Source organism: Hippocampus guttulatus, chromosome 3 (genome assembly GCF_054856545.1).
Source record: "Hippocampus guttulatus isolate MCC_2025c chromosome 3, RoL_Hgut_1.0, whole genome shotgun sequence".
Classification (NCBI taxonomy): domain Eukaryota; kingdom Metazoa; phylum Chordata; class Actinopteri; order Syngnathiformes; family Syngnathidae; genus Hippocampus; species Hippocampus guttulatus.
Window position 1 is genome coordinate 19200942 of NC_141263.1, and position 15080 is coordinate 19216021.

The following is a 15080-nucleotide window of genomic DNA, read 5'->3' on the forward strand; positions in this document are numbered from 1 at the left end:
TGTGATGTTAAAACATTCTGCAGGCCGCGACCCAACGATCGTCAAGGTAGCGTTAAAAACCTTCTCGACCGCGACCGCGGCCGTGATGTGAGGACGTCTTCTTCTGTCAGCAGCTGCATCACAATTATCACCGTTGCATATCAAAACAGGAGCACTAAACGCTGCAATTATGGCCAACATCTGTCGGCCAGGGCGGCCCGGTAGTCCAGTGGTTAGCACGTCGGCTTCACAGTGCAGAGGTACCGGGTTCGATTCCAGCTCCGGCCTCCCTGTGTGGAGTTTGCATGTTCTCCCCGGGCCTGCGTGGGTTTTCTCCGGGTGCTCCGGTTTCCTCCCACATTCCAAAAACATGCATGGCAGGCTGATTGGACGCTCTAAATTGTCCCTAAGTGTGAGTGTGGGCGTGGATGGTTGTTCGTCTCTGTGTGCCCTGCGATTGGCTGGCAACTGATTCAGGGTGTCCCCCGCCTACTGCCCGTAGACGGCTGGGATAGGCTCCAGCACCCCCCGCGACCCTAGTGAGGATCAAGCGGTTCGGAAAATGGATGGATGGATCTGTCGGCCAAAAACACTCATGGAGATGGTTCTGAAATGATTTTAACCCACACAAAAAAGGTGGTCGAGTGCTTTGCTATGATTACATCTTTATTCTTGACCGATGATTGAATTTGTTTTTATATGAACCGATTGTGTCTAAAATTGTCGCCTGATTCACAATGGATCATATCTCTGCCAGAAAACCGTTGCACACATCCAGCACCTTGGATAATTTCCATTTTGTCCTCGTGAGGGTTGCTACTGATTTGGACAAGTCTTCAATGAACCAAGCTTGCATGTTTCTGGTATACATTGGAGGAAATATTCGATACTGAGATTGCAACCGTGAACTGTCAGCCAGATGCTCTAACCACTTCATCACCATGCAGTCTATCTTGGATCATGTATGACCCAAAGTCACCAGATTCCGGACAGAACAGAAATGATCTAAACTTAAAATTCTACGTTGTCATTTTTTTTCTTTTAAACAAAGCAATGTCCACCGAAGAAAATGTGTTTTCCATTCATTTTCTTATCCGCGTTAACCGCACAAGGGTCGCGGGACGTGCCTATCCCAGCCATCTTCGGGCAGTAGGTGGGGGACAACCGGTTGCCAGCCAATCGCAGGGCACACACAGACAAACAACCTCACACCTCGGGACAATTTGAAGTATTCAATCAGCCTGCCATGCATATTTTTGGAATGTGGGAGGAAACCAGAGTACCCGGAGATAACCCACACAGGCCCAGGGAGAACATGCAAACTCAACACAGGGAGGCTGGAGCCGGGATCGAACCCACGACCGCACTGTAAGGTTGAAGTGCTAACCACTGGACCACCGGTGTTGAAAATCATGATAGATTCAATTGTAAGTTATCTAAAGTTATCTTCTTAGCTTCCATTCAAAACACATAATTGGAGAAAGTGCGTGAAAAAAACATTTTCACCCCTGGCAGTGAATCAGTCAATGCACACTGCCCTCCGTCTTCATCATGAAGCCTCCATGTGGATTCTGAACGTGGGAAAGAGTGCGATAGACACTGTTTACCTAACTGTGTGGGGTTGGCTTGTCGACAAGTCTCACCACTTGGTGCCAAATCAACCCCAGCTACTTTCAGTGTGGAAATGTGTGAATTAGTGTGTTCCCCCAAAATTGACTGCAGTATTCCTCCTCCTCTCTAAACGCTTTCCCTCTGCCTGCTATCTGTCGGGGCTTGGGGGCTTCTGGGAGAGAAAGAAACAAGTGAAATTTGATGAAAATTGTTGCCAACACTACACGATCCATCAGGTTACATTTAAAGCTGAGTGCTATATCACACTCCTTCATACACTCAACCCCCCCCCTTCTCCTCCCTCCCCCACAGGAGAAAAGGGAGCGTCCTTGTATAAAAGGATATCCATGTGTCGATCCCGTGCCTTTTTGTCACTTGTTCATCAGTCAAGTTGAAATTGCAACTCTCACGCTCGCTCGCACACACACACACACACACACACACAGGACGCACCATCTTTTGTGAAGCATCCTTGTCTCTGTACTTGATTTACTCTGCTCATTATTATTCTCGTCCAATTTTCCAAGTGATGACCCGCTGCTTTAAATTCACATCAGTGTGATGTGTAGAAACGCAGCTAATCAAAGTAGACACACACACACACACACTCAGATAAGGACACATTCCATTATCCGCAAAGCATGTTTGAAAGCTATAAAGGCATGATTCACAATATATATGATGATGATCCTCAGTTGTCTTTGTTTGTTCCTCTATTAGTGCTTGTGTGTTTTGTGTCATTATACGCGTGTAGCTGCCAGGTGATGATAGGACACACTCCATCTAAAGTCATTCACATTATTCCTGCGAATTCTTTGTACATAATGAAACCAAGGCACTAAACACGAGCAAACTGAGGAGACGACGAGGCACGCGTGGACAAGACACGAGAGGCTGAGGGAGCTGATTGTGAGACGCAAGGGACCGGTCCTTACGAGACACAAACATTTTGGGAGACAGACATGGAAAAAGGGACACGGAGAAAAAATAACGAAATCTAATCAAAATCCAATCAACAAAAACACAGATCTTTCAAATTATTTTGAATGTGTTTCCAGTTTTGTAACGTTACAACAAATATAGGACATTCAGATTAATGTGAATTTAGAAATTCAAATGTTTTACTTTATTTCAAAATGTATTCAAATTATTTCAGTGTCATAATTTTTGGGCGACCCTAGGTTTCATATGATTATAGCAAAAGGTACAATTAATTCATCAATACATTTCAACTGATCGTGTCAGATGAAGTACTGCTACTAGCAAATGAAAATGGTCATGCCAGAACCAGTTTCATTCGTACTGACATTTTTCAACTATTAAAAGTCATACAGTAGCTCCGAAATTGCTTGCCTGCAGTGTTGATGTACTTGTGAATTCACACCATCAAATAACAGCACCTGCATGAAAAATGACTTACGATTAGTGAAAGGTGTTTTCGCTCACCTTTGGGGGGATTCGGTGACAGGCTGCAAACTGTTGGAAACATACTCTACGTTGTTTCGCCCGTGTCGTGTGTGTGCATGTGTGTGTGTGTGTACCGTAATATGTGTCAAGATGCAACTAAGATGGCAAGTCGATATGATTGACATAATTTGTACCAATTTTGCCTATGGTATCAACAAAAGATTATCCCAACCAATTATCCTGCGGTGTGTTTCAGTCGGTTGAACACATCAATATTGAGTCAGATTCCCCCCTTCTCAGTCAGCAAAAGCCTGATTTTCAGACATCCTCAAGAGATTAAGTTTACTGATTGTTCTGTGTTGTGTTCAGAGTGATTGTGCTCCCCTGAGGTGCTTGGAAACCGTGAATCGTCTATGTTGTACCTGTTCAAAGCCCTAATCTGTGTGATCAACACTGAGTTGGGCCGACCTGCGGACTCCGTGATTGCGACATGAAATGGAACGACAGCGAATTAGGAAGTGAGTTGAAGGATAGAGGAGACTCATTATTGTGGGTCATCAATGTATGTGCGTGTGTGTGTGTGTGTGTGTGTGTGTCGGTCCGCTCCAGAACACCAAACACTACAAAAACAGCAAGCCCCAATCTTTTCCCAAGTCATGTGTGTGTTGGCTCACATTTTAAAATCATTTAGATGCCCACATATAAGTACATGTGTTTCAGGGTTTAGTTTGTCACCGTGATACGTAACCAACTCATAAAAATACGAGACCAGAAAATTGATGTCACAAAAACCCTGAAAGATTGTGGCAAAGGGTAAAAATGGGATACTAGCCTTGGCTCGAGGTCCAGTCATGTCTGAATGCCCTTCTACTTATTTATTGTCTTCCTTTTCATCCAGCACCGTAGGCCTTCCATCTTTTAGTCGCTCAGATATGAAGTCTCCCGCTCACCCCGCTTTCTCTCTCTCTGCATGTCTTCCTCCTCACTTGCTCTCTGTATAAATGCACTTCTCACCCTGTGTCAAGTGGAAGAGAGGGGACACCTGGGTGTAAATTGCGCAGCTTGCGCTGGCTGAAGAAAAGCGGCAAAGCAATTCCCGACACCGTTTCATGGCAGGGTCCGCTTTTGCCAATGCGGCCTGTAAAAGAGACAGAGAGAGGTGGCGCTGCTTAATGGGCAGCCCGTCAGCATGGAGGAGATTAGGAGGGAAAGGAGCGGCCCGAGCCGAAAGAGAGCGACATTATCTCGGCGCGCACTTGATAAGTAGTCGGAGGAGCTAGATTAGAGTTATTGTTGCCCATTTTAAACAGCTACATTTGCACTGTGGCTCACAATGCACAGCATAAATGGCACTACTTCACACTCTGTGCTAATAACGTGCAGACTTTATGTATGCGTTTAAAAGGCACAGGTTATGGAAAATTGAATTTTTAATTGCTGGTATCCAAATCAGTGGGAGTGCCTGCACTGCAAATCTACCCATGTTAAAAGTTCAGGGACATTGTTTAAAACAGAACCAACTAGTTTCTATATGTGAGTATCGAATCGCAAACACCTCAAGGGCATATCGATGCACACAGACATTTTACCGGTGTTTTATTTATTTAAATTAACACCGCTAGTGTTGACTTAACACCAGCATATTTGCGGTGTGCCCATCCATGAAGTGTGAAATACATTTTTTTTAAATAATATTTCTGAAAATGTATCGGTGTGTGAGTGGTTCTGTACTGCTGAGCCACTGTTACAAAACAGTGACCTTACGTAGTGATCACGGCTCTATACATTGAATTTATCTAACTTGACATGATCAGGTAGACAGGAGAAAGATCCGGAGACATTTTTTGAAACATTTATCATCCAGAGGCAATGTCATGCCACATCCCTCCATGAATGTAATGTCAAAGTCAAAGGGTAAAGTAGAGTTGCATTGAGATTTCTAGGATTAGGCAAGGCAAGGCAGCTTCATTCATACAGGACATTTCAAACACAAGGCAACTAGTTGTGCGTCACATAAGCAAAGGCACGACACCGGAAAGCAATTGCAAGTGAGAGTTAACAACGTTCAGAGACAAAGCAGAGAAAAGTAGCTTTCCAAAATTATGAGAAAAAAATATATTGGAAATGTTCAATCGCATGAAGCAAATACTTGGAAACCATCCAAAAGTAAAAATAAAGAAATAGAAGTAGGTTTCTAAAATTACTAACGGAGAAAAAAAATTGTTAAAGGTATTAGCTTCTGACAAGAGGCACATACTTGATTATTCTGTGATGTTATCAATGTAGTGGCCGGGTGTTTGTGATGCGTCCATTGGCCAAATACAGTTGCATATGAAGTGCTGCCCCTGTGATTGAAAATGCGTTTTATTGTTTTACAGGCACCGTGTTTTTCCACACTTTGCTCACATTCCTGTTCATTCCCCTCGATCCACCATGGTAATGACATCATCAATAACCAATTTATGTGAGGCGGGATGTTTGGTCATTCACTTTCATGAGACAGCCCCTATAATGGGCTAATTTTATCAAGACAAAAAAAAACAGTGTGTAAAATTTGCTATAATTCTTTTCTCCCTTGAAAGGCTTTGCCAAGTCCTTCACTGCATCTGGTTTTTCTCACTGGCTTCATTATTGTCCCCATCAAGTGACAAACATGCTAAAATTGGTTGAGAAGTTGGCTTTAAAGGATACTTTAGAGTCTTTAAGTATTCGCCGACAACTTCGAGCCCTCCTAAATCTTAACCAAAGCCGTTACCGTCAGACAAAATCTCCCAGCAACAAGCGCACGGCACACAGTGGTCGTTCACAATCGATAGCCGTCTTCTCAAAGTAAATTGGGGTCTCGCTTTAACCTTCTCTCCCGATGTAATCTTTGAGAAATCCCCAATTGGCAGCAACCGAGTCTTACAGTACATCACCACGGGGCCTGTTAAATGCGGACGACAGGATTGTAAAGGCGACAGCGTTGTTTATTTACAGCGCCGTCTTCTGGCAGACTTGTTATGTGGCTCATAACTTCCAGTGGCTACTCACTTAGTCCATTAGGCAAACTGCATGCATATGTTTTAAACCAAGCCAAGCAGGAAGACTTTGCCCCATAACTCAGCTGGAGCAGAGCTGATTTCATACGATGCACAATACGGCGACACCCACCGGAGACCCGCCAGAGAGACGAAGAGGTCACGGGGAAGTGAAGGCCTCACGGCCAGATGCTGTGTGACATCTAAACAAGGGTTTTTAAAATCACTCATCGAGATTAAAAAGGCAGCGGTAGAAGTGTTCCTTCTGGAAACCAAACAATCTTGCTGCGCTGTTAGCATAATTACAAACATCTTACAGCATTATGCATTCTCTGCTTCTATCGCGGGGGATCTCCAGGGATATTTGAAATACTTCTAATAGCATTTGAAACATCTTGCTTGTCTGGATCACTTAAAGTCATCCGTATTGGCTGAGGATGGACAGCAGGAAGGAAGATGCGTTGTCTCTTTTGTCAGGCTCCTTTCAGAACATTTCTCCATCACAGATTAATATTCACTCCATGTAAGTCAAAGTCAGAACATACTGATGAATGCATGAAAAGCCTGGCAGCATAGAATTGGCGATCCAATATTTGGCTATCTGAAACATCCAAATTCGCTTGACAAAATAAACAATACTGTTCCACCCCAGTCCCGCAGTACATTAGAAAATCTGGTGACGCGCAGCACAACACAACACAACAAGCTCTTTTTCCCCATAGTATTTCTATTTGGTAGGTCGCTGCCTTACTTGCGCAGACACCCTACTAACGTAAGATTTTTTTTTTTTTTTTGGAATGACAAAAATAGACATACGTGTTATGATAAATGACATCAAAAGCAACATATTAGTCCAGGCATGTCCAGCTCCAGGCCTGGAGGGCCACAATCCTGCCTGTTTTCCATCTCTCCCGTCTGCAACACACCTGATTCAGGTGATCAGCTCATCAGCCAGCTCTGAAGCAGCATTAGAACGATCCAGATTATTTGAATCAGATGCGTTGCTCCTGGGAGAGCTGCAAAACCGACTTTGGACACCGCTGTATTAGTCCAAAAATGTTCATACAAATCAAGTAGTTGAAGTAAATTCCATTGGACATTACTTGTCCAAAGTAGAAATGCAGTTATCATGCTACCTCACAAGTTACGCTAACGGTTTGGTCTCATGGTCATCTCTTCAATGGCGCAGACTGAAGGGAAAATGAGCATTAGTTCACCAAAGTAAACTACTGTGCACTGCTGTTGACACACTGGTCGGTCTTATTTTGAAAGTTATTTTTAGCACGACTCAGAAGGCTCAGGCTGAAGGCTTGTGGCTCGGACACTCTGCAGCCTTCAGACAAAGACAAACAACTTCTCTCAAGTAATGGAATCATCCAAGCCGCCCCCCCCCCCCCCCCCCCCCCGCCGGCTTGTCCGATAATGTCTCTCGCCCTCCCTTCTTCCCAGAGTCATCGACTGCACTAAGTTGTCGTCCTCGCCGCTCTTGTCGCCCCACTTATCTCCTTCGCCCCCCCCTCCCTTGAACCTCTCCATCACTGTCAGCCCTGCGCACGACTTCGCTGGACGGCGGCCATCGACACTACACCTACACACTTCGACACACGCACACGCATGCAAGAGCACGCTCACTTTTCCTCGTATTCACACACACGCACAAAGATCATTCCTCTCTTTCTCTTGCAGTCTTCCTCATTCACAATATACACATCACTGTGTCTCTCTGTCATCGAGGTGGAACGACTCACCTCGCTTTGGGGTGCCCAAACCCATCCATCACGGCGGCATTCAGCGGTGTGTTGCTGCATTAGTAACTTTCTGGCCTTATCAAGTTTTTGTGGCTGGTACATGGTGACAGTGGTGACAACAGAAAAGGCAAGCGGTTACCCTCATTCGACACAGCGTGAGCTGGGATCAACTGCTGGTTTAAATATGTCCATGGAGCTCACACATCCGTCTGTCTCTTTGCATACATACTTAATGGAAACATCTACCCCTTTACAATAATCGGTGTCACTCTGAATATCTCATCTGGTGGAAGTATCAAAATATCAATCCAGTAGAAAAATGATTAACTCGACATGCCTCGGCCTCTGCGGGCTCTCGCAAGCTGGGCAATTAACCATGCATTACATGTGTGAGCCTTTTATTTATGACTAACAGGCAGTTAACGAACGGTGATTTCCTTCATGACCGAGCACATTGTCAGCTCTCAAAGGAAATTTGACTGAGTTACAGCTAGTTGATAGCGGTATTTCATAAAGAGCCAATACGCCTGGCGCAATCGCGATGATTTAAGTCGCTGTCGGGAGCAGCCAGCGCGCCACCCTGCACGGCGTATTGCTTTATCACACTCCGCCTCCCAACTGTAAACAAGCTGCAGAATAAGCACAATAGAAGCTAAGTGGCGCTAACGTTAAAGAGATGTTGATTTGTCGCCCGTCTGCCAGTCTGTGTCAAGGGAAGTCGTAAGAAATGAACAAGAAAAGGAATGGAAAATGGAGACGGGAATAAATACAGTGCGGCGAAGGAAGGCGATGTGAAAAATCTGCAATCCGTCAGAATTGGGGTCCGCATGGGTGCGCGATTGAGAGTTAATAGCCTAAGAAAAGACAAATAAAAGCATAAAAGAATATTTGCATTGTTATGTATTTGCGCTAAGCAATGAAGCAGTGACGAAAACACCTCCTCGAATTGGCAACTTTGCAAAACCAGCGTACTGGAGGACCGCAATGGAACTCAGAATCAACAACAGCTCAATTCAGCGAAGACTCCGGAGAGCGATAACGCTTTACTCGTCCCGACGTCACGTTGCCGAACATCATAATATTCAGCTTGAAGCCTTTGAACCACCAGACTCCCAAACTACAGACGCACTTAGAAACGATCACCATGGGTGACTTTTCTGTCACAGTGGCATAGTGAGAGTAGGGATGACGCACGCAGAGAATGCAAATGAGGGGGAAGAGCATCACAGCAATGATTGCCGTCGTTTCAATTGTCATTACCGTGTGTTGCTGGCAACCAGTCGTCTCATTAAGGTGGATGCTATCAGGGCGCTAATTGCGGAGGATGTCGCGCGGCAGCTTGCGGTGGCGGGGAGGGGGTCGTTGATGGTGTGGAGGTATTAGCTGCGCAAACGTTTAGCAACATGAGCAACGGCTGACTCCTGCCTGCACTCAAGCTGGCAAATGGCAAATGTTCCAACTCCTTGCCACTCGTGAACCTCTGCACCACTGGCCGTGAAATGACTCTTGGATGACTTTATTTACGACTCTATTCAAGCTTAAAATGACTTTTTAAAAAATCCTAACCGTCACTATTCAATGAAAAATATGACGTTTTTTTAATCCATAAAAAACAATATGAATATCAATGAATATTTATACTGTATACATAATGTAAATAATTTAAAGAAACAACAATAATGATGATGTATGTGACCTTCAGACTAAGTATAATTCTGAAAAAGACATGAATTAATGTCTAATACATATTTCATATCTACAGTGTACAATTTTGATGAAACTAATACTACTGTGCTATCAAAAATGATCAAATGAGTGATTTTAAAAAACATTTTAACATGTTTACCCAAACTATACAATATTTTATTCATATACAATTCCAATTTTAAAAACTAGTCATGAAATAAGTGATTTAAAAAATTAAGTGATTTAAAAAACTCATAAATATCATAGTCATAAAATGTATCCTGATTAATAAATCATTGTCAAACATTATTAGATTCAGATCAAATTTGCGATATTCATTTGGAGTGAGGAGCTTTTTTTTTTCATCAAACCAAGTTCAACTCATATCTGATCTCGATTGTGCAAAGACCACATTTAACTTGGAGTCTCCAACATAACTTTGCTGTAGCAGCTAAAACGAGTTAGGTTTTAACAGGACTCAAGTAAGAATGTAATTAAAATGAAAATTTCGTTTTGTTGCTTGGCGGGGGACTCTTCTTCTTCTTCATCGCCCTACATGTCAATCTAATTATGTACCATAATCAGCATCTGGGCCCATTTGCAGGCAGCTATACCACACGACCTCCAAGGCATTTCGATGAGGATGTTGTTTCGAATCATTCGGATTCCATCAATCCCTTTTTCAGGCATGAAGTTCAGCAAGTAAAGATCCCTGTACGACCTCCCCCGGGGAATAACAACATCGCTTAAATGGTGAACGTTTCTATCAGACGCGGCGGTAAATGCTGAGGCGACTCTCTCAAAGGGAGCTGGAGATGTTGCTTTGCCTCCGGCTTGCAGTGAGAGAGGCGCATGTTTATTACTATTAATATGGACCAAATAAACGCAGTTACAATTTTGCACCCAACCTCCCTTTAACATTCTAACAAAAAACAACATTCTAACAAAAAAATGGTGAACTAACCAAACAAGTTTGAAGAGGAACTTTTGAAGCCTACGTAGGTGCAAGGGCTAAAGAGTGATGATGCATCGCAGCACCACCTGCTCTCAATGTTTTATGGTAAGGAGCAGTTTTAGGGTTACACTGAGCAGGGGAAAACATTTAACGTTTAATCGCAATTCAGATGCCGCAAAGTCTTCACATTCTTCGAACCAAATGTTTTAAACTCATTTGTATTTGATCTATTTTAAGCCTTTGAGGGACAGCGGTTACTAGAGTGGACATCTTATCATGTTATCAGATTACAGGGTGCATGAAATGGTTTATATTTCATTCTATTTTGCATTGTTCTTCTTAGCCTAATATATGTGATGTCATCTGGTACTCTGTCGTATTGATCATTACATTGTGAAATTATTCCGCAATAACATATTTGTCTTTTAGACTTGGTGAAGCGGCATGCCTCTCAGAATCAAACTACACGACTTGTTCTATGGCAAGTAACTGTAAACAAGATTATGTGAGCTTGAGCCGATTGCCCCCTTGGTGTTTTCCCGATCTTTATTATGGTAATACAGAAAATATTGCAAAAGGAGGTTCTTTCTAGGATAAAGTGAAAGCACAGTAAGCATATTGTAAAATGTAACGATTATGACTGCAGCTCTGAGTATGTTTGGCTTCCTGTCACATTCTCGCTTGTGAACCTCCAAGAGACGCAGTGACGATGAATTCACTGATTAGGACACTTAAACTCACTCTTGATAGCTTCACTTGACGCAAACGACAAAGATGCCCGCAGCGCATGGGGGGGGGGGGGGGGGGGGGGGTGAAGACAGACAGTGGCCATGCGAGTAGGCGGCCGCCCTCGCCACCGTTGAAAAGCGACGCAAACAGACTCTTGGCAGCAAGTCTTCCTTATGAGAGTCTTCTCCTGTTGCTTCATCAGCCCTCTGATTGCAAGAAGCACACCGATGACCAAACAACTACACTGATTGTCCAATTATTCAAGCAACAAGTGCTGTGATTGTCCACTCGAGAAACATGTATACAAATGGAAACAAACAAATGCACGAACATATCCTCAGGCGCCACGACTATCTCATGAGAGTTTAGTTTGAAGTATTTCAAGCTGAAACTGAACCAGCGGTGTGGTTAGGCCTATTTTAGGCGAGCTGAATTGGCTTTTAATTACATTACTAACTTCTAAAGGTAAACTTTTCTCTGTCGTTTTTTTTTTGGTTTAACGGGCTTCACTTACTTTATGACAACACGGGGACCTTTTTTGCATGCAGTTTTGCATGCCCTATAACAATGTGTTGTGTATAATGTTTTTGTTTTTTGCTAATGCTGCACACACGTTTCCTGTGTTTGTGTAATCACCCTTTCATACACCCTGTAACCCGACAACATGATAAACTGTCCACTGTAGTAGCCGCGGTCTCTGAAAGGGTTAAAAAAAAAAAAGCAGACGTAATTAATGAACTTTTACGCGATCAATCTCCGTTAGCTGCTATTTTGATTTTTTTGCTCATTTGCTGCACTGGTTCACATCATTGGCACCGCCCCCCCAAGCCCCACGTCCATCCATAAAACCCACTGACACCCCTAAACTGGATTATGTGGAGTTAATTTCACATCTACACCTTTCGCACCTGTTCTTGAACAGACAAACCGGAGTCGCTGTTGACTAATTTGATTTGTCGATAAGTATTGTGATTCGCATTCATGTTTTCACTTTCTGCCCATCTGTCTAAGGAGTTTGTGGGGGGTGCTGACTGCCTCTTGCATTGTGTGTTATAAGCATTCATCAAGGGCAACACTAGTGAGATGTGACCTCATGACTGTGCTGGCAAAACAGAAAACAAGCAGTCTTGATGAAACTGCACACCTCCTCCATTACTCCAATCCGAGTGCAATCAAGTGAATCTCAAGTGGACGAGTGGGCGACACTAAATACGACAACACATCTAATTAACTCCTCCGGTTCTCCATTTTTATTGTGCAGACGCTGCAGGACTAATTAAAGCCTCCAGTATGAGTTTGTTTGATCACTTTTTATTAGTCATAGGGCAGTTTGTATTCGCTTCCGGCTTTGCGGATATTGCATTACTCTTTTAATGCGCCCATCTAATAATGATGAACTGTTTTGTGTTTCAAAAACATATACACAAATGTGACTCTTGTTCCCTTTTAGGAGGAAGAAAGCATAACAAAAACGTCAACAATACCTGCAGAGGAAGAAGATGAGGCAGAAGAGGGGAGCAGAAGGCATCAGGGAGGGCCAGAGGGAGCGTGGGTTTGTTTGTGGAGGGGGGCGGGTGGGGCTCGCAGCTCTGTGTTCTTTGGCGGCATCCCGCTGTAGCAAAACAGGAGCAGAGGCCAAGCTGAGCAACAAGCAAACAGCGAAAGCGTGCGATACACGAGCAGAAAAAGACGGGAGCATCCCCCGGTTTAGACCCCGACGCTCCACTTGTCAGTCAAAGCTTAGGAGGCGAGCATTCGCCAAGAGCATTGTGTCAAGGCGTGTTAATGATTTGCTGCATCTCTGCTTGCTTGCAGACGACTGACAGTAGGCCAGAGCACGGGGAAACATAAACAGTGGAATAAAACAGCTTGTCATCCACGGATATTAAACACTCAACGACGCAACTTTAATCCAATTACAGTGCAACCTCCGAAGTCAGACACAATTAATTCGACGACATTGGTTGATTGGCAAAAAAAAATAATCGAATGATCAATTATTCCCAATGAATAAAATAATGTCCGGGCACTTTTTTTTTTTAATTCACAGTCACCTTTAGGTCGCAAAGGGGGGCGAAACTTCTGATCAACTTCCATCGGAAGATAAATGGGGAAATTGGGAACATTTTCCAAATTGGAAACTTTCCATGAGCATTAAATGGCAAGAAAGGGAACTTTAATGGAAAGGCATCATATTCAAGCATGACTATAAACTTTTGCTGTCTTCATTAGCTTTGCCAGTGAAATAGAAAGCTCTCCTTGTCCATATGTGAGGGCATAAGCAGACTGAGCGATGTGGTCAAACGGGACAGAACTGGAAAATCGTCAACAAATTACAGCCGTTGACTTATATCGTACCTAAACTTTCATTTGGTAAATTCTTTGAAGACACCTAACAGATAAGTAAAGGAGAGGGAACAACAAGGGGTTGCAAAGTGTTAGTGTACTCAACTGCAATTTACTAGACTGTTGGAATCACCTCGCATTTATGCATGCCGCCGGTCAAAAACAAAAACCAAAAAAAAAGCACATTTTGTGTGTGAATCGTTTTGATACTGAGTGATCTGAAGGTTCAAAAGATATGCTGACATATTTTTTTTATTCAAAGTTTTGTTTGAAGTTTGGGACATATATTTTCCCCTCCAGGAAATATTGAGCGAATACTGTTTTTGAAAATTCCCTCAATTTGTCGAAATAAGAACCTTCAGCCCACAGAGGCCCTCACCCATTGGCATTTGAGTAAATATTGTAATCCCCAACAGAATTTCAACTCCCCAATGAGTTGCGCTAATTGCACAAATATTTGAAGCCCCTTGCAACAGGTTGACTCTGATACGCTCTAATCGTTACTTAGCAAGAATTTGGCAGAGCCTGTTAGCCTAAGTGCCCCCTTTACACTGAGAAGCTAATTAGTAAAAGAGGAGCAGCTGCGCAGGCAAGTGGCTGATAATGAGGGGAGACGACGGCGCATCAACGAGGGCGATCAACATGGGGCGGGGTCTCTGAGTTTGGCTTGATTTGACTATGAATGCACGCTCCAAATATGTCCATCGGAGGCAAAGCGAGCTGCGAGAAAAAAAGCAAGTGAAGTGAAACGGCGAGTGTCAAAACACGACCCTGCTGGTTGCACCGTAGCATTTTCGAGTTGTCGACAGCTCGCAAATTGGCTGTCAATGGAGTGGGGCAACAAGAAAGAAGTCAACATAGATAACACCAGGAAAGGAGTCGAACCCTTTTACAAGGAAAATTGTGGGTGTCAAAACATGCAACAAGTACTTAAACATTTTCAATTTGCCGACTGCTTGAAAAATGTTGTCGACGAAGTGGGCCAATTCGAGGAGATACACTAACCCCAATTCCAATGAAGTTGGGACGTAAACAGTAAATAAAACCCAACTGTATCACTTTGTGGAATGTTGTTTTATGGATGGCCAACAAATTTAAAAAATTGCAAATCCATGGTGGTGTAAATGCAGCTTGAAAGCTCATCGGAGGATGGCTAAATGTATTTTATCAAGCCAGTGACCTGCAGGAACAAAGTATGTTAGTACGACCCGAGAGAAGTAAAACACAGTCTGTGACTGAAATCTGTCATGTAAGACGCACACGCTTGAATAATGCATCGGGTCTACGTCTCCACTGACGGCGCATATTCATGCGCATGAACAAGTCTGCACGTGGAAGGCCGCAAATGTTCCCATGTTAAATTTCCCGCAATGTGCCCCAACCTCCAACCTCTAATGGCTTATTCATGCAAAGGGGACGGAGGCACAATTCCTGAAAACATTCCGTCTGCGCGTTATGCTTTTTGCCCCATTACAGGAGATTTTAATCTGATGTTGTAGGGCTCATTTCCGAAGAGCCACTCCGTAATGCGAGATCAGAAGCAAGGCTTTGTCAAAAAACATGAGGACTGTGTGTGTCTGTTAATAAGACCTCTGGAGG

General features: G+C 43.5%; 1 protein-coding gene across 1 annotated transcript in view; it reads right to left on the reverse strand.

Annotated features, from left to right (window-relative positions):
- Positions 1-15080, reverse strand: part of gnpnat1 (glucosamine-phosphate N-acetyltransferase 1) — an 85301-nt gene that overhangs the window by 55850 nt on the left and 14371 nt on the right. The window contains exon 6 of the mRNA XM_086107283.1: positions 12620-12747. Within this exon, the coding sequence (XP_085963409.1) occupies positions 12663-12747 (85 nt within the window). The 3' untranslated portion in view covers positions 12620-12662. The remainder of the gene's footprint in view (positions 1-12619; positions 12748-15080) is intronic.